Raw genomic sequence first — 21,074 nt, forward strand, 5'->3', positions numbered from 1 at the left:
GCAGCAAAAAGTAGGGCTTATTAGTCCATGCCCTCGAATCTGAGCAAGTCCTGTGACTTGCATGGCATTTTGTGTCATGCAGTGCCAGGCTAAGTTTGAAGAAAGTCTGGTAGGCTCCACTTTCGTGCTTTTGAAAGAGCCTGAGATGCCATATAAGAAGTCTGGCAATGCTACTGGAGAGACCATGTAGAAAGGCCATGTGTAGAAGAAGATAATCTGAGACTATATGGAGGAGAATCGAGGAACCCAGCCAACACTGAGAATGCACAAGCCCATTCAAGCCCATCCAGGCAGCCCCCAACGTTCAAGTCAGTCTGCAGTCAACACAGGGGTTCAAAGCACGTGACCAGCATCAGGAGGCTGTTTTTTGTTCAAGATCCAGCCCCAACAGACACTCACCCTGAGCAAGGCCTAGTCACTGCATCTGGGGCTCAGTTTCCCCTTTTGAAAAAACACACTCAGTGGCCATCCCCAGGGGCAGGTCCACGCAGGAGACTGCATGAGAGCGAGCTTTAAAACCTGGAAGGCCCCCAGCAAAGCCAGACAAGGGGCTCTTTGCAGATAAACCACACCCAAGTAAACAGGGCTCCAGGGACCAGTGCACGGTCACAGAACCAGATACACATGTGAAAAAGTCATCATGGTTGTTCCAGCCCCACAGACATTGTGGGGAGCAGAGACAAGATTCCCCACTGTGCCCTGTCTAAATTCCTGACCCACAGAATCATGAGAAATAATAGAATTGCCGTTTTAAACCACTAAGTTTGGAGTGATTAGTTAAGTAGCAATAAGATAACCAAAACACTCACGAATGGAAACAGCTTGTTTCATCCTAGTAGAGGGCCTAGGAATGATCTTGTTTCTCTTTAGTTTTTCATTAATGGTGCTGTAATGTTTCCGTGTATATTGCGTTTCGGTACATATGGAGGTGGGAGCATCCCCTTTGTCTCTCACAAACGACTGGCCAAGTACCAGCTGTGTTACTTGTAGAGCCACTTGAGCCTTTTTGCTTTGCCTCCTCCACTGCCTTTGCTCAGACCATCATCCACTCTCACTGCAACTCCTACACCAGCCTCCCAGGTGTCCCTGTCGTTAGTCCCCCTACTCTCTGGATTGTCCATCTTTCACACTTTTGCCACAGAGGCACAGATCACGTTCCCAGCTCAGAATCCCTTACTAGCTCTCCATCCTCACCTTTCACAACGATCAGTGATGTCCATTTTTCCATTTGTCCTTCTCCTGTCCCTCAGTGTCACTAGCTATGTACAGAGGCTCACAAGAGTGCTCCAGGTTGCAAACTGCACAACCCCAGGGGGCGCCAGTGTCACAGACTGCCGCGCTATGAACAGTGCTGGCTGCAGCCAAGCAATGCAAACCCTGCCCGACTGCACTCAATGTCCCGTGACCCCGAACACTTCCTACCCTTTTCACTTTGTCTTTTTCACTCAGACTTTTCCTTTATTTCTCTCCTCTACTTCCCCCAAGTTCTACTTTATAAAATTAACCACGGCCAATCAGTCCATCAAAACTGGTCAGAGTTCGACCATCAAAAATTATCTGGTGAACGCCTAATCACACACCCAGTTTCTAGGTATCCCTAGACATAAATAAAACAAACAAAACCTCTGCCTGCCTTCAAGGAGTTCTCAGTCCTAGTAGATGGTCGCTTTTTATCACATAGATCAGAGGTTGGTAAATTTTATCTGCAAAGGGCCAAACAGCAAATACTTCAGCTTTGTGGGCCACACTGTCTCTGCCGTAACCGCTCCACTCTGCTGCTATCGTGTGAGAGTGGCCACAGATAATAGGTAAACAAATGGGCATGGCTTCATTTCAATAAAACTCTTATTTTCAAAAACAGTCAGTTTGGTCCACAGTTTGCCCACCCCTGATAGACTTTCACTGTGAAGTCTTTTCTGATTAATCCCATTCCCACAAAATGCTTCCCTTGGCTTGTAACAGCATCTGCCTTCAATAAACATTGAGCCCTTCCCCACAGCGACGGTAAGAGGAGATTCTGGGGAAATTAAGGTATCAACAGTATGGAAGAAAGAAACTTAGCCGCTATAAGATTTATTAGAATTGAAAAGCAGGAAAATACACTGACTAAGAGCTCCAGATGAAGCCAGATTTCCCAACTCTACCTCTTACTAGTTTATGTCCTTGGAGTGATTACTGAGAATCTGAATCCCTCTGTTTCCTCATCTGTTAAATGAACAAATATGCTTAATCTCACTCATTAAGGAGTTATGCCTTGCAGGAATTAATATTTGTAAAGAGCAATCATAAGTGATACATCAGAGCTAATTTTTATTTTTTGCAATTATTGTTGCAATTTAATGTTTAAAAATAATTGGTTCTGAGCTTATAGGCAACCATGGTAAAAAAAAAAAAAAAAAGAAACAGAAAGAATTAAATAACTCATCTTACTGCTAAGGATTTAAAATACACACCAATTTCCCTGGAAAGAGAAACACCTCTTGCAAATATATTCTGAGAGAAATTGCTCACATGGAACATGACAGCAAGAGACTCAGTGACATAATGAGCAGTGCCCCCAGCTCATAAGCCTTGGCAATGCTGAAAAAAGATGCCTGTGATGGTACCTATCACCCTCAACACAACTTCAAGGTATAATATTAAAACATAGCACATATGCAATCCAAGGTCCTGCCAGTCTAACATCTATGATTTTTTTTTCTGTTTTATTAACATCTTTGCAGAAAGTTTCTTATTTGACCAAATAACACTATGTGATTAACCATACTTAGGATTTGTGAACTAGCATGAAAGAATACTAGGAATTTTAAGTGGAATTTTACCAATGTCTTAGTCCTGCATTTTTGTCCAATGGAATGAAAAACCAAAACCATAACTAAAATTTATGAAGAAAGAAAATTTAATATTAAGACTTTGTCTCTAGAACTTAACCTCTGCATAGTATCTCAGCTCCCACATCTGTGAAAGGAAGCTAATAAAAGGACCCACCTCATGGAGAAGCTGTGAGGATTAAATGAATTGTCATATGTAAAACACTTAGAGCAGTGCCTAGCACATAAATGTTATCTAAACATTACCTACTGTGGCTACAATGGTTATCATGTATTTGTTTTTACTTAATACTAGACTTCATGCCCTATACCTTTCATGACCAATACCTTTCTGTGGACTAGTGGTTCCAGATTCTTCTGCTAACTGGTATATGTCTCTGGCATTCCACAGAGCTAAGTTCAGGCTGGCATTCAATCATGGCTTCCTGAAATTAATGAACTCTTTGAAACCCTATTTAATGATAAGTTAGTGGTAAAATGCTTACAGTCTAATGGGAAAATCAAATTTAACACTTGTGAAACACTAAACTCTCATACACCAGCCATATAACTTAGGCCTGACATGTTATTGAGCCAGCTTTTGCAAAAAATTTCATGGAAAAAAATTCTAAGTTGCTTAAGTAGGCCCATTTGCTGGGTTAGTTTCTAGAAACAAAGAAATTGTTAAAATAGTTTATTTCTCTTTCAAGAAAAAATTTTTAAAATCTAATTTTCACGAGGAAAATTAAAGCTAAAATTTCCACATTGGCTAGGCTGATTGATTGGCTTATTGTAGGAAAAAGTAAACTAGTGCATGAACATCCTAATAATATTTTAGTATATTGATTAGAATCAATAGTATAATCGTATAATTTTTAAGTATCTCCTACACAAGACAACAAAGGAACATTTCAATATTCTTCAAAATTCCAAATAAACTTGAAGGGATGTCTGTAATTCCATTTCTATCACCTCATTTCATTATAGGTTGATGTATAATTAATTAATTAGTGTTACCAATGACTTGCATTTTTGTAAACAACCTCTATGTCCTAAATGTTACAAAATCAGTCACATAAATAAACATTTTATTTAAAATGTGGAATTGCTGAAATCATCTATTTAAGAATATTGTATCTTTTTTTCAAAAATTGTATCTCAATACTTTAGCTTAGTCTTTTCAATAAATGCAAAGATAAACCATAGCAGTTCCAGAGTCATTCCCCATATTTAGTTAGTAGCCCATCTGACTTCAGATCAAGTCTTAAAGTCCTCTTTATAAAGAAAAATGACTTTATAAAGTCTACAAAACTTTTTCTGTGTTCCCTTTTAAAGTTCTTTAATAACAGACTTCTGTGTAATTAATCCCTTGGAGTTTGCTGTCACATAATCTACTCTGTGTACAAACTGTTCCATGTGTATTTTTCTGGCAACAAGACCTCTGGAAAAAATAAACAAATAAACAAAAACCAAAAGGAATCACGTATAAGGGGACAAATTGTGTAAAGTATAAATGGTCTCATATGCCAATAAACCAGGCAACAAGGACAGAAGTCACATTCCGTCTTATCGGAGATTTGGGAAAAGGAGGTCTCACTGTAAAGAATTTTTCCCTTTGACAGGAAACAGTAATACTTCCTTACTTGGGAGCTAAAACAATAAGGCAACCATAAATAAATGTTGCATTAACTATCATTCAAATAGAGTTGAGTTGTTGTTTTCTTAATATCGGACTGGTCTCCCATACGTTTCACCTAATCACAGAAGTTTAGAATTTTGCTAAGAAAAATTCTTGTGAACTAAAATTCAAACAAAGTTAGGATTTATTATTTCTCATAAAGTCACTTCACACGTGTCAAGCAATGCTCAAGCAAAGGAATACTACTATCCATTTACTATTTAAAATATTGTTGAAACTTGCAAAATTCTCATTTGAAAATAGAGAAAAATAACAATTTTTGCAGAGCAAATGGGGACCACACTCATTCCATTAAAAAAGAGATTTCCTGTAAAAACAGAAATTGGCGATTTACTCTAAGAAAACACAGCAAAAGCTGGGAAGAAATTTGAGGATGCTTAAATTTCCACTGTGGAACAACTTTTGCTGCCCAGTGGGAAGGGGGAAAAAGAAAAACACCTGCAACAGGATGGGAGGAGAGGAAGACAAGCTAGGACTACACAACCGGTGAGGGGAAAACGAAGCAGGTCCCGTCTGTGAAGACAGGCAGCTGACAGGAAAGGAATATATCTTAAGAAGAATACTAAAGCAGATTTTATAGTCACTTGCCACATCAGAGAAAAAGAAGAAGGCAGTATTTGTGAAGGAGAATGGACCAGTGCACAGCAGATACTGATGAGTTTAAAGTACCTTTTAACTAGAGGAAACATTAGTGAGGTGCTGAAAGTTGCTGCCACCAACTGGGCAGCAGGCAGACTAAGGGGTTACAAATCACTTTCACTTCATAAACTGTGCATTTCCATCAAAATGGTAAACAGGTTTTACCATAGTCAAAGAGGTTAGTTTTGAAGCTAGTAATATTTTAACAAGCAAAAATAGAAATTTTAAGCAATAACTGGAAAAATGTAATACATAACTGCTTTTCCTGATGATTTATATAGCAGGGCACAGTTAAAGGACTTATTCATGTAAGATTGTAATGGCAATAAGCAGAGAGAATAAATTTTAAATTTTATTCAAATTTAACATCAGAATTGGTGTTTGTTTAAAATCTACAGGAAAGCCGTTGATCCAGCAATTCGACTTTTACTGATTTATACCACATATAAACTTATACATGTACACACAGGTATGTGGAAGAATGTTGCTAATAGCAAAAGATTTAATATAATCTAAAGAGCCATCATTAGAAAACTGTTCCAGCCACATGATGGGATTCTATACAACAGGAAAATGCATTAGGTAAGTCCATCTGTGTTCATAGATGGATGCACTAAAGACATATAAAAACTGAATAAAGTTCAGAATATTAGGTACAGTATATTCCCTGTATTAAAAAGGACACATGCATGTGCATATGCATACACACATATTTATAAGTGTACATATTATATATAATATTTCCACATTATATGTCTGTAATATTTCTAGAAAAATATACAGGAAAGTGGTCTCTGAGAGGTAGGAGGAAATATTTTTAATTGTTTATCCTTTTAGATTATTATTTTTACCCGCCATGTACATTATATATATATAAAAACTTATAGATAACATGAGAATTAGGAACACTCATAATTACTATTTTATTAATACCATGTTTTTAGGAAGGATTTATAAATAGTTTGCAATAGGATTAGGTCTGTGTTAGTGATCAAATACTGTAAGGAGCACAGAGAGGTGTCTCAGTTAAATCATACAAAAATGTAAAACCCAACGAAATGAGCACGGGTGTGAGTGAAAGTTTTGCATCCTGTTAAGCAACAAAGTAAAGCTTAGTTTCTATTTTCGCATTGGGACTGTGCCGTCCAAGGAAACACACTGGCTGGTGACAGGGCACAGATGAGACATAAGTCTACCCCGGCTTAAGGTCACCCTGTAGATTTTATCCACAGAATTAAGTCTCCATTTCCTCTACATATAGGAGCAATGCTATCAGAATAGATATTAAGATAATATTGCATAGCAGAAATACGTTTTTTAAGGAAAAATGCTGGACTAAATCAAGTGCTTTTAAGAACATCTGAAAATCAGAGTTTCAGTTCATTTATTGAACTTGCCATGTGCCTTGCAAACAGGGCAGTAAACGTCTGCTGCCTAGTCGGGCATGATAAGCAAATTTCCTTTCCAACATTATCAACATGCTGGGTTTATTTCCCCCAAAGGCCAAGATGGAACCGAATCAATCATAACTTTTCCTGGGGTCAGAAAATCATATATATTTTACCATAGCCTAAACACTTGGCTCTGATAATCGTCTTGTTCCTAGTTCAGACAGGGACTCAAAAACTGCTCTGCTTCAGTTTACTGTACTCTTTCTTTTGATACCTGGGCCATAAAAACACAGATTTCACTACATCTATACAATTAAAAAAGCCCATAGCAAAAAAGAATAAGTGAAATGTTCAGCCACATATCCGAGTGGACATTGTCCCTTGGTCACTCAGGGCCATATAATCAAGCTACAGAACCACTCAGGAAAAAAGCTTCAGTGATGATTTTAAAAATTAAATAGAAAACCTCTGTATATTTACTGTCTGGGTTCATTTAACAGGCTCCTCCAAGGAGATAAAAGGGGTCATTTATAGTCCATCCTGCTGTTTCTATGGAAGCTTGAATTTAAACAATCCCAGAAAGACAGATTTCTTTTCCAAGCTGAAAAATCTTAAAGGAAATGTATTCCCAATCCCCTTCAAGTCAGGAAACTGACAACCTTTAGTCAACCTGCTTAACTGAAATCTTTCCTGCTGAAACGTCTTCTGTAACAGGGACATGGGAAGCCGGTGAAGTGGTCAACGGCATGTACATAACACACACACTCCTGGTTAAAACCACCCACTTAAGGCCAGCCACAGCAGCATTACTGCCTCAGTGAAACAGAGCGCTCCGCACAACCCAAAAACAAGTTTTCAGAGACACTTTGTCCTGCTCTGCTTCCAGGGTAGACATCTGAAAGGGAGCATTGCCCAGAAAACTCAGTCCCTAATTTCATTAAGTGTAATTTACAGGAAAGACAACTATTAACCGTGTTTCTTCTCCTCTGTCACTGGAATCCCTTCCTTTCCTTGTTCCCGTTAAAAAAGAGCATCTACAAAGATGCCCACAAGGGAAGCGCTTTCCCCTAGACACAACCGGAATTGGTCTGAAGGGGAAAGGAATGGGCTTCTCTTCTCTCAGTCGCAACTCCTCCCCTTCTTCCTCCAGGAATCATCGCCTCCCAAAATCTGCCTCAACAATGGCCCTTGCAAGACTCCTTTTAATCGTGCCCTCTCCTCCTCGGCAGGAATCCTTAGGAGGAGCAAGGTGGTTTAGCCCCAAACTCGGTGAGGACTGCCTAACCCTAGCACCTCCAAGGTGCCCCCGGGACGTCTTGCCGCAGAAGGAGCATTCTGCTTGGAGAATCACCCCTGTCAGTTGGTCTAGATCGGGAAACTCGGCAGAAGGGGGAGGGGAGACCCACACCAAAGGAGTCGACCGGTTCCTTTACCCTTTAAGCGCGTCGTGTCCTCCGCCGCCTCTTCTCTTGGCCCGGCTGGCTCTGGTTTCCTTCACGTTCCCAGCCTCCAGATTGGCGTCCGCCCCATGGGTCGTGTAGGACGCTAAGAGCACGGTAAATCCCAGGATGATCTCCAGCAGGCCCCCTCGCCGCATGATGCCGAGCCGCCGCCGGCTCCCGCCGCCTCTGGCTGCGCCCCGGGCTCGGTCTGCGGCCGCCGCTGCGCCCTTAAGCGCACCGCGCCGCCGGGGTCCCGCTCTCCCGCCGCCCGTCCCCCGGGCCGGGCTCCTCCCGCCTTCTCCAGGCGCTGCTCCCACTTCAGGCGGCCCCTGCCAGCTGCAACACAGAGACAAATCCCCGAGGCGGGGGAGACAGTCGGCACCGGGATGCTGAAGCCTCGCGGTCCCCAGTCCCCAGCTAGCCCAACCCGCGCGCCGCCTGCGCGTGGCGCAGTTAATTTGGGTAAGTGAAGACCGTCTGGTCCACAGTTGGCCGGAAAGCCCAGGCCCCCGGCGGCAGCAGCTCCGGCCGACCCCTCGGCCTCCCAGACGCCGCCTGAAGAGCGCAGCGCGGAGTACCCATGTCCCGAGCGGTCCTCAGCCCCGGGGCGAGCTCGCTGGGTTTATTTTTTCAGTGGCACGAATTGCGCGCCATGCGCACTCGCAACGCCCCAGCTCCTCAGCCCGTCCTCTCCGCCAAGCCGCGGGGCTGGAAGCCCGCCGCGCCGTCCCCGCCGGCTCCGGACGCTGCCACCGCCCCCGAGCATCTGACGCGGAGCCCGGCACCGGGAGCCCCCGGCCAGGAAGCTGTCAGGCAACGGAGGGCCAGCGCCAGCTGTGGACGTGCCGGGACAGCCCCTCACCCCAGTCCCTGTCCCTGCCCTCGGCGCGGCGCAAACGCAAAAGCCTCCGTGGCTGGAGCTCCAGCCGCGGTGGCCGCCCGACCCCTGTCGGGACCTGGCTGCACCCACTGGAGAAGCGGAGGCTCCGATTCCCCAAGACGCGGCGGCGGCGGCGGCTCGTCGGTCCCGGCCGCTGCAGCCGCTGCTCCGCTCCGTCCGCAGCTGTCCCAGCTGTGGCCGCCTGTCCGCCTGCGGCACCCACGGTCTCTACCGCGGCTCCCGCGGCCCCCTCCTTTCCCCACCTCTTCAAATATCGTCCGCGCAGCGGTTTCTCGCGAGAGAAATACTTTTTTTAAAAAAAAAAAAAGAAAGCAAAAGAAAATGACACCCCCTCCTACATCCCCCTCATCACCACCCCACCCCCGGCCCCCTCCATCCTCCCTTTCCACTCCCCTCTGCCAGCCACCGCCTCGGCGCGGGGGCCTCCCTCGCTCGCAGGATTAGCGCAGTGGGAGGAGGCAGAGGTGCTCAGGTCTGCCAGGCCCGGGATTTTTCGTCTTGGGGTGGGGAGGAGAGAAATGGGAAGAGGTGGAGTAGCGGTTTTAGCCCGCTCTGCGGCTGGGAGGTCTAGACCCGAGATTAGCTCCTCCCGTGATCTGGGAGGACGGCCGGCGCAGAAAGCTGTGCCACCTGCACCAAGAATGCGCGCTGGAGACCGCGGCCCCGGAGGCCCGGGAGGCCCCGGAGGCCCTGGCCGGCGAGGAGACCCGTCCTCGTCGCCCCGGCCTCCCTGCGCCTCTCCCGCCGGGTACCCAGCAGAGGCTGGAGGGCCCCCACCACCACCACCGCCAAGGCCGCAGTGGGGCGGGTGGGGGCTGGGGGGAGTGATGTGCCGACCAAAGAGGGGGCTTCGCCGCTGCCACTTGCCCCCCCACCCCGGGTGTCGAGAGCTCATTCAAGGCGTGGCTCTTCCGAGGCTTAGTTCTAGCCACTCAGGCTGAATCCAGGATGCTCGAAGACTTCGAGCTGGATTCCAACCCAGGGGCCTGTGAATGCTGGAACCTAAGATTCGGATGGGGGAGGTGACGGGATGGTCCTCTTGCCCAGCCCACAGTTAAGACTGGGGTTCCCACGACGACCCTACTTACCTCCGAAACACACACACACACACAGACACACGCGCGCGGCTGCCTCTCCAGGATATGCAAGGCACAGTGAATTTAGTGGCTTTGAAGGATATAGTATTTGTGTCATGCTTATATGGATAATTCCGGGGGTTGCCTGCATCCTATAACAGTTTGGGAGGGCAGGAAATTGCACACAGAACCCTGGATGCTAGAACTGAGACCCCCAGAAAATTCCTATGCAGCAGCCACTGGCTGTCAAGTCAGGAATAAGAGCTCCGCACAAACATGTATCCTAGGAATGCAGCCTGTTAAAGGGGATTTTCCTTATTTGCAATAGTTTGTAAAGGGGCCCAGATACTGGGTAAGTTATTCGACTTCTTTCCAATTGCAAGATGTGACTAATAATGTCCACCACACACGGTTGTAATGGTTATAATGGACATGCTGACTGCTATGATACACGAATGTGAAGATGAAACAGTAAAACTGCAAAATATGAGATGATTGAAAGTGATAGTTCTATAAGTGTGTGGTCTGGTTTGAGGTCTCACCTGCAGATTCATGAATTAAAGCCTTGGTCACACACTCTCGGTTGAGTAAAGATCATTCATTCAAGATGTCTTTACTGAGCACCAACTGTGTGCCTCTTGGTGCATTGTTGAACCAAACTTATTAATGAGCAAGGCATAAATGTGTCTCCCCTCACACAGGAGGAAGTCTACAGGGAAAGGCAGACGTGAAACAAACAAATAATGACCCAATAGTTAAGTGACAAGAAGGATAAGCACTGGGTGCTTGCTTGGAGAATATATCATGGGTCGGGAAGGGGGGTAGGAGGGTTCTACCTAGGCTAGGGCTGATTAGGGAAGGTGTCCCTGAGGAAGTGACATTTAACTTAAGTCCTGCCCACCAGTTTTCTGGGCTGTTCTGTACCCTCTGGGGAATCTGGAAACTCTATCTGCTTTCCTTATACTCCAGGAGCATGCAAGACACGCTGTGCCCCTCTCTGTTATTATCTTCCACTCATTGACGTGTCGGACTTTTCTAAGGCTTTTGCCCAGGAAGCAAAGAGCAAACCCTGATGCCTTACAAGTCTCCCCTTCCAGCATTTATGGACGTTTCTATTACTCCAAACTCAACCCTAAACTACCTTCCAGGGTTTTATCTCCAAGAGAAGGATATAGATTAAATGCTTTTATCTGGCCTTTGCTTCCCGCCCCCCTCCTCTTTTTTCCTGGGCCCCTCTCTCCAGTAAAGACTCTTTCTTCTTTATATTGGGTAGGAGCTCTGGGCCATATACTCCACTCTTTAGTCAATAAATCTCACATCCTAACCAGAATGGTAGAAGACCAACAGGGAAGGGGAGGCGGGGGGAACCTGATTACTGAAAAGGAAATGCATTTTTAAATATGTAAGAAATATTCCCATTATCTAGGCAAGCAACGTATGTTAGAGCAGTATGATAGTAGTGACAAAATTCAATAACAAATAATGAAAATCTGTGTCTTTGCAATAAAATTTTCTTGATGCTGGATGATTTAAGACCCACATCTTTAAACTTAATATAGGTTGGTTTTTTGTTTTTTGTTTTTGTTTTATCACAGGTTGTTTTGTTCTGTTTGCAAAATAAGTCTACAGGCTAGAATTCCATTGTCTTATCTCATCATTTCAAAGAATTCAATCCATCCTAAGAAAATCTGTTCAAATTTCTCCTTTTTTATAAGGTGTTTTGGCTCAGGCCAATCTCTCTTGTTCAAACATCATTGCACTAATTAACTGAATTATTCACTTAATAATTAGTTAACTTTAATATATAATTATAGGATGCCTACTATGTAACAAGTACTGTTAGGCACTGACAATTTAAATATGTATTCTATTGTTATAGGGAACTATATATATTTTTTTCTGTATCCATTATATTTATTCTCCCTGGCTGTATTATAGATCCCTAAGGACAAGATTGTATATGTTACTGATGGAAACTTACACAGTGTCCTGAAAACTGTAACAAAAGATAAATAGTTCGTTGATTGTTGTTTGATCAGTTGGGATCTTCTGGCATTTTTAGCTTCAAGAGGATGCTTGTCACTTTATATCTCCTATATAAAAATCTGTGTCAGCAAGGCTTCTCTGTCACAAGCAAGAAAACGAACTCTGAACAACTTAAGCAAAAAAAAAAAAAGTAAGTATTATCAGGTTATGAGATGATTCATTGAACTTGACTTTGGGATAAAATGGGAAATAGTATAGTTCAGGAATAGAGGTAGCAGAAAACCTCTTCAGAGTGATGCCATGAGTAAACCAATTCCAGCCATTTTGGTCCCTTTGCCATGCCTCTCAAGGTTCAAATTCAAAGGATAGGGTCCTATTGACCTAGCTTTTTGGGAACCTGACCACAATCCTGGCCAAGGGATGATGGGGCATCTTGATGGATGGTCCCAATAAGAATGCATGTCATGGGAAACGGTTACTTCATAAAGGATGGCCGAAACACTATTTTGTTCATGTGCCAAAACCTGAGGGCATTGATGCTTGAAAGGCACACGCTCACACAAATCTCAATGTCCATTCCACCATCTGAGGAACTTTTGAGGATGCATAGATCTCACTGTGTTAAAGCACTTCCAGCACATAGGAAGCATACTCTAAAATCAGCTTCTAGGTCATCCATTGCAAACTAAATCATGACTTCACAAAAAGTGAACTAGACTTTCATGTAGCCTCAATTTCCCACACTGATGGTGGCAAGTAGATCACTCATGATACAGCCAACTATATCATCAAAAACTAGCTTTTGACACTTGAGTGTTGTAGAATTTTGTAGTTATAAAAATATAATGCATATATTACAGCTGCCAGAAACCATACCTACTTATAAATATAAAGGGAAAAATAATACCTTCATATGCATAATCTCACGTAATGTTTACCACAGCCTTGTGGTGGATTAAAAAACATGGCCACTGTGGGGAGCGCGGACGCCATTACAAGATGGCGCCGATTTCCGGTGGCCTGGCTGAGGTAAACAAGTGTGGCGCATGCGTAGTACGTCTGTAGATCTGTTATATAAGTATGCATATGAGATTTTCTGGCTTGGCCTATTGGTGACCGCTTGTGATTGACTTTGACCTATCTCTGTTACTTCCTGTTTCCCTGAGGGTATATTACTGTGTGAAAGCTTGTGCTCAGGGTCTTCCGCATCTTGAAGCTTAGAGGGATCCCCAATAAAGCACTGTAGAAGAACTCCTGTTGCCGCGTCTTCCTTGCTGGCGAGGCGGGCGCGACAAGTGGTGCCGAAACCCGGGAACTGTACCACCAGGGCACCAGCGGAGACGACCTCTTGTGAGGTGAGTTCAGAACTACAGTGTGGGACGGCCAATTTCCCCGCCCCCAAGAGAGACATGGGCAACATACCACTACGCCGGTTTCTGTGGCCTCTGAAAACTCTGCTTGCTGAAAATAAAATCCATGTTGACGATCATGACCTAAAGAGATTGTTGAGGGAGGTGGACCGGGTATCCCCTTGGTTCCTAGCTTCCGGCTCGCTCACCATACCATCTTGGAGGAAGGTGGGCCATGATCTACGCGAGGCGTTAGATTTAAGGCCTGGCGTCTTGATACTTCATAGGTTAGTTATGGATTGCCTAAAGTGCGATCCGCAGGGTTCGCAGAGTGCAGCAGAACAGCTTGCGGAAGTGCAGTCTCAGCTCTCAGAAGGAGGGAGAGGGGAAGGAGTTGCAACGGTTAAGGACGATCAGTCATGTCAGGTAGAGAACCGGCGAACGGGTGACGACCCGCTGTTGCCAGAATTTGCAGATTTGCATTTGTCCGAGGCGGAAGGTGAATCGTCCGCCTCGGAGGGGGAAGAAGCTACCCCCTCTTTTCAGCAGTTGAGAAAGGAAATACGGGGACTTAAAAAACAGGATGTGGTCCAGCCGAGAAGGCAGGCCCCGCCCAGGCTCGATATAGAGACCTGGCCTCCCCCGTATTCCCTGCCCCCACCTACAGCGCCCCTCGTTGGGCCCGCACCGGGGGGTGGAGCGTCTCTCCTCCCCCCAGAAGCGCGGAGAGAGCTAGGATTTGCTTTCCCTGTGTATGTGGACAACAATAATCAGAGATATTGGCAACCTGTGGACCATAAGCAATTAAAGGAATTTGCAGAGGCGGTCCGCAACTGGGGGCATAGCGCAGCCTACACTTTAGTACTGCTGGAGAGGCTTGCCGCTAGTGCCCTAACGCCCACGGATTGGCAGCAGGTGGTGCGCGCGGCGCTAACCACGGGCCAATATCTAGACTGGAAGTCCATGTATCATGACGGGTGTGCCGCGCAGGCCCGTGCGAATGCAGCCCAGGGAGGCGGCAGAGCAGCGTGGACTTTTGACATGCTCACCGGACAGGGACAGTGGGCCAATAATCAAACGGCCTACCCGGAGGAGGTGTATGTCCAGGTAAATCAGATAGCCATTAAGGCTTGGAAGTGTTTGCCCAAACGGGGGGAGGTGCGTGGCAATCTGACAAAAATTGTCCAGGCTCCGGCAGAGCCGTTTTCGGATTTTGTGGCTCGCATGATGGATGCCGCAGGAAAGATTTTTGAGGACGTAGACACGGCCTTGCCGTTGGTTGAGCAACTGGTTTATGAGCAGGCCACTTCGGAATGTCGGAATGCTATTACGCCATGGAAAAGTAAAGGATTAAATGCATGGCTGAAGGCTTGCAGGGAGATTGGGGGTCCTCTGACTAATCAAGGCCTGGCGGCCGCGGTCATAGCAGCACAAGCCCAGCAACAACGCTGTTGCTACAACTGCGGCAAGCCCGGTCACTTAAAAAGACAGTGCCGAGCGCCAAGTAAGGTGAAGCAATCATCTTCACAGCCGGGGGTTTGCCCCGTGTGCCAGAAAGGTCAGCACTGGGCCGCAGAGTGCCGATCCGTTAAAGACAAGGAAGGCCGGCCCATCTCCCGAGGGCCTAGCGGCAGCATGGTTGCACTGCCAAAAAACGGGAGGCGGGGCCCACGACCCCAGGGCCCGCAAACATATGGGGCGATGCTGGCGCAGGACAGCCCCCAGGGGCCCCCGGGCCCGTCTCTGCTGACCCCGGGACTCGTCCCTCCTTGAATCCGGCGCTACCGGGGGGGAACCTAGGAGGGCCACCCCCGGTTCCGCAGGATCGGACCTCCGTGCCACCACCCTCACAGTTTTGACACCCGGATTAGGATGTCAACCTGTCCCTTCGGACTTTACAGGACCCCTGCCCAGTCATACTGTGGGATTAGTGCTTGGGAGGTCATCGGCTACCTTAAAAGGGCTGATTGTCCACCCGGGGGTTATAGACTCAGACTTCCAGGGGCCAATAAAGGTCATGTGCTCATCACCTCGGGGAATTATCTCCATCCACCCCGGAGACCGATTTGCTCAGCTTCTGCTCCTCCCTAGCCTTCACGCTTGGTTCCCCAGCAAGCAGGAGCCACGTGGTAGTAAGGCGTTCGGGTCGTCCGGAGGCACTTGTACCTTTCTGTCTTTGGATTTAAACACCTGTCCGACCCTTGTATTGACTGTTCAGGGAATGAAATTTGAGGGTTTGCTGGATACGGGAGCAGACACTAGTATCATATCTGAGCGGTGGTGGCCTAAAGGCTGGCCGCTCACCCGCTCAGAGGCAACTTTACAGGGCCTGGGTTACGCTTCGGCCCCAGCCGTGAGTGCCCGAACTCTGTCTTGGAGTGATCTTGAAGGCGGTAGGGGTAGTTTTAAGCCTTTTGTTCTCCCCTTACCAGTGAATCTCTGGGGCAGAGACGTCCTGAGACAGTTAAACCTTAAGTTAACAAATGAGTATTCTGCTCAGAGCCAAGACATGATGAGTACCATGGGATGGGTCCCGGGTAAGGGCTTAGGAAAGAATTTGCAAGGCAGGTCAACACCACTTATGCCTACTCCCAATCCCGGTAGACAGGGGCTGGGTTTTTCCTAGGGGCCGCTGACACTGCCTTGCCCATTCCCTGGGTTTCGGAGGACCCGGTGTGGGTGTCTCAGTGGCCATTACCCTCCGACAAACTGCTTGCAGCCCGTGAGTTGGTACAGGAACAGCTCACTCTTGGGCACCTTGAACCCTCTCACTCGCCTTGGAACACCCCTATTTTTGTGATTAAGAAAAGGTCAGGAAAGTGGCGCTTACTGCAGGACCTAAGGGCAGTCAACGCCCAGATGCGCCTAATGGGGCCTGTCCAGCGAGGGTTGCCCCTTCTTTCTGCCTTGCCCAAGCATTGGAATCTGATCATTTTGGATATTAAAGACTGTTTTTTCTCTATTCCCCTTCACTCATCTGACAAAATTAGATTTGCATTTACACTCCCTTCCATGAACCATGAGCAGCCTGATGAAAGGTACCACTGGCGGGTCCTGCCTCAGGGCATGGCTAACAGTCCCACTCTATGCCAGATTTACGTGAGCGCGGCTCTCCAGCCTGTTCGACAGAGGTACCCTAAGGTAAGAATCATCCATTACATGGATGACATTCTACTATGCCATCGGGATGCCCAGTTGTTGCTTCGGGTTTTTGCCTTCCTTCACGCTCAGTTAAAGGAAAGGGGGCTGTCCATAGCTCCCGATAAAGTGCAGGAAGGGGCGGTGGGCTCATTTCTTGGCAGTAGCATCCTTCCCGATAAAATTGTACCTCAAAGGCTGTCCATTCGAAGAGATGCTTTGAGAACTTTAAATGATTTCCAGCGATTATTAGGAGACATCAATTGGCTTCGGCCTTTTCTGGGTCTTACCACCGCTGAACTAAAGCCTTTATTTCAGATTCTTGAGGGAGACCCTCATATCACATCCCCTAGAACCTTGACTCCAGAAGCCCTAAAGGTCTTGCATAGGGTTGAGGAAGCCATTAAGAGTGCGCATCTGGTACGCATTCATCACCAGGACCCTTTTCTTCTCTGCCTGCTCCCCTCTCCTACACTTCCTACAGCAGTGCTTTGGCAGGATGGTCCCCTTCTCTGGGTACATCCTCAAGCCTCTCCGGGAAAGGTGATTGGTCACTACCCGACCTGTGTAGCTGACCTCGCATTAAAGGGCCTTCACATGGCTCTCTCCCACTTCGGGCGCTACCCAGAGAGCCTCATCTGTCCATACACTTCTAACCAGATAGACACCTTATGTGCCACTCTTGATGCATGGGCAGTGCTGCGGTGCGCTTTACCAGGAGGCATTGACAATCATTACCCCAAACATCCCCTATTACAATTTGCTATGAGAAATGACCTCATTTTCCCGAAGGTGACTTCGGCACACCCACTGCCTAATGCCCTGGATGTCTATACTGATGGCTCTAAAACAGGCATTGGGAGTTATGTTGTCCGGGACCAGGTGTTTACTAAGCAATTCCCTTACGCCTCCCCTCAGCTGGTGGAGTGTGCAATAGTTGGCCTGGTTCTTAGCACCATCACCGATCCCATTAATATCATCTCAGACTCTTGCTACGTGGTTAACGCACTGAAGGTTTTGGAAACTTCCCCTTATATCCTTCCTAAAAGTACAGTTTTCTCCTTATTCACGGACCTCAGAAGCATCATCCTGAGTAGGACCAACCCATTCTCTATTCAGCATATCAGAGCACACTCCCTCCTGCCTGGACCCATGGCGGCGGGAAATGCAATGGCAGACCAGGCCACCCGCACTCTTTGGGTGGCTGATAACCTTGCTGCCGCCAAAGATTTTCATACACTTTACCATGTGCCAGCTGAGACCTTGCGTCTCCGATTTCACATCTCGCGTGCCGAGGCGCGTGAGATTGTCTTGCAGTGCCATGCTTGTGCTCCTTTTCGCAATGTCGCGCATACGGGAGTAAATCCCAGGGGTCTGCGACCATTACAATTGTGGCAAATGGACGTCACTCATATTTCCCTCTCTGGGAAAAACTCAGTTTGTTCATGTCTCCATAGATACCTGTTCTGGTGTCCTCCACGCCACGCCACTAACGGGGGAAAAAGCCAGTCATGTCATCATCCATTGCTTGGAGGCTTGGGCTGCCTGGGGCAAGCCAAGTACTATTAAAACAGACAATGGCCCCGCTTATACCTCCAGAGTTTTCCAACAATTTTGTGCTCGCCTCGGAGTCAAACACCTCACTGGCCTCCCCTACAATCCTCAGGCACAAGGCATTGTGGAGCGTGCCCATGGCACGCTCAAGGCTTATCTACAAAAACAGAAAGGGGGAGATGCCCTGGAGGCCATACAGAGGTCCCCTAAAGGTACCATTTCCCTTGCCCTTTTTACCTTAAATTTTTTGACTTTGGATGTGTCCGGCCGCTCTGCGGCAGAGAGACACACGTCCCCCCCGGTGGCTCACCGCGAGGCGGTAAAATGGAAGGACGTCTTGACGAGCCAGTGGAGAGGCCCGGATCCGGTTATAGCCAGATCCAGGGGAGCTGTTTGTGTTTTCCCGCAGGATCGTGAGGACCCTATTTGGGTTCCGACGCGCTTGACCCGCTCGGTGCACACCACGGCTGAGGAGGACGAGCGTCCGGCGGGCCAGGATGGCGTCACTGCAGATGCTGATGCTGGCGGGAGTCCTAACGACGGCGACGGCGGTACCGGAAGCGCGCTGGGCCCTGATGGATGTCTTCCCTCTGCCGATGCCCGTCCGGCATGACGCCACAGTTTTTCCCCGCTTTTTTACCACCAACGAGTCTCTAGAACTACCTTTCCTCCCGTTTGATATCCCTGTGGAGGCGCCCTCGGCCATGATGCTGTATCGGCAGCGACGCGACTTTGGCATCACCGCAGCCATAGTTGCCACCGTAGCGGCCGCGGTGGCTGCCGCGGCGACGGCTGCAGTTGCGCTCACCACTTCGGTGCAGACGGCCACCGCCTTGAACAACTTATCGTCGGGGGTGGCGACCGCCCTGGCGACCCAATCAAACGTCAACGCTCAGCTGAAAGGAGGCATCATGATTCTCAACCAAAGAGTGGACTTGGTTCAAGAACAAGTGGACTTGTTGATGCAGGTCATGCAGCTCGGATGCGAGTGGCGCCTGCCTGGCATGTGTGTCACCTCTATCCCTTTTCAGAACGCTTCCTGGGCAGCTAACCTATCACGAACCCTGTCACAGCAGTTGTTGGGTGCATGGTCCAATGAGTTTGAGACTCTGATGGAACAGCTGCAGGCTAGTATAGTTCACGTCAACTCTACGCGAGTCGACGTGGACTTTGCCCAAGGACTGTCGGATTGGGTGTGGCAAGTGGCTAACCATGTGAAAGAGTGGGCGGGAATGGGCTGTTTGTTAGCCTTGCTCGCGACTGTGGCCCTGATAGGATTTGTGGCCCTTACCCGTATGGCACGTCGCAATCGGCGCAACCAAATGTTGCTGCAACAAGCCTTTGCCGCACTGCAACTCGGCCAGGACCCCCACGTGTGGATGGCCAGGTTATAGGCGTTCCGCGACTTGCCTGCTCTCCCCCCTCTCTCGGCTGTAAGGTACCTCCATGACGGGAATGCGTGGGTCCCGCGCCTGGAGGCACACCAGTTGGTGCCAGGCCGGGAGGCAGCCCGCGTAGCCTAAGACAGAGGCCTTACCCACGGCCGCCTTTATAACCGGCCTCTGCACGTCTCCGAGTTCGCTCATTGCACGAGACGAGGCGGTTTCCAGTCTGGCAGGCCTTCTTAAATAATAAAGTAGGGGGAGATGTGGGGAGCGCGGACGCCATTACAAGATGGCGCCGATTTCCGGTGGCCTGGCTGAGGTAAACAAGTGTGGCGCATGCGTAGTACGTCTGTAGATCTGTTATATAAGTATGCATATGAGGTTTTCTGGCTTGGCCTATTGGTGACCGCTTGTGATTGACTTTGACCTATCTCTGTTACTTCCTGTTTCCCTGAGGGTATATTACTGTGTGAAAGCTTGTGCTCAGGGTCTTCCGCATCTTGAAGCTTAGAGGGATCCCCAATAAAGCACTGTAGAAGAACTCCTGTTGCCGCGTCTTCCTTGCTGGCGAGGCGGGCGCGACAGGCCACGATATTTGTTATCTTCCTCCATCAAGAAGTGGAGTTTATATCTCAACCCTCTGAATCTGAGCTGGGCTTGTGTCTTTGACTAATAGAATATGGTGGAAGTAACATTGTGTGACTTCGAAGGCTAGGCCTTAAGATGCCTTGCAGCTTCCTCTTTACCCTCTTCGATGTTGCTCTGAGATGGCTGTGCCTTCAAGAAATCCAGGATGAAAGACTATGTGGAGAAACAGCCCCAGCTGTCTCAGCTAAGTCAAGACCCTTGCTGAGCCACCAGCTAAATTTAACCACATGTGCGAGCCCAGAAGATCAGCAGATCAGCAGAACTGTCCAGCCAACCCACAGAATAAATACATCATTGTTGTTTTAAGCCACTTAATTATTAGGGTGATCTATTATGCAGGAATCGATAAATAATCCAAACCTTATGAGAGAAAATACTTTTGTCTCAATTTTATAGATGAATAAGCTCACATTCAGAAGAGTTAAGAAACTTGCTCAAATTTATAAAACCAGTAGGAAAGGCAGGGCTGGGATTCAAAACCATGCCTTCGACAGTAAGTCGAGGGTACTTTCCATCTCCTCATGGCTAACTCATCTGTGGCCACAAAATCTCAGTCAAAATCTAGGGTGGATGTAGACTGGAGCCACTCCCAATATTCATGACACTTCTCTTGTGTCTTCTGGGAGGCTAAGATTTCATCCCTTAACCTTCATTGCTGTCTGGATCGACATTGCATCCTACTTGAGAGCTCCATTTATTCCATGCCACAATCACCAAGATCTCCCCAGGAAGTGAGGAGATCACAAGAGCTGCCATGGTCAACTTCTCTGCCTCTCTGCTTCAGTTTCTATTATAGTTCTCAGTCACATTCTTATCACATAAGACAATTCCTTGTACAAAATAGGCTCTCAATAAGTCCTTGTTGAATGAATGAATGACCTTTCTTTCTGGAGGGTGATACGATGGCAACTTTAAAACCTCACCCCATTCTTCCTTATCATTCTGTGTGTTAGAGAAAGGCCTGAACCTCTCCAGCCACACACAGGGCCTTGGTGTGTTCTATTGTCTGCCTCAGTTGCCCCATTACTCCCTGTCAGGAGGTAATATGAATGAATG

General features: G+C 47.4%; 1 protein-coding gene across 1 annotated transcript in view; it reads right to left on the bottom strand.

Moving 5' to 3' along the window:
- FBN1 (fibrillin 1) overlaps positions 1-8,317 on the bottom strand; it is a 226,294-nt gene extending 217,977 nt beyond the window's left edge. Inside the window, exon 1 of the mRNA XM_045528600.1 lies at positions 7,973-8,317. Within this exon, the coding sequence (XP_045384556.1) occupies positions 7,973-8,136 (164 nt within the window). The 5' untranslated portion in view covers positions 8,137-8,317. The remainder of the gene's footprint in view (positions 1-7,972) is intronic.
- Positions 8,318-21,074: the final 12,757 nt, after the last annotated feature.

Source organism: Lemur catta, chromosome 1, assembly GCF_020740605.2.
Source record: "Lemur catta isolate mLemCat1 chromosome 1, mLemCat1.pri, whole genome shotgun sequence".
NCBI classification, from domain to species: Eukaryota; Metazoa; Chordata; class Mammalia; order Primates; family Lemuridae; genus Lemur; species Lemur catta.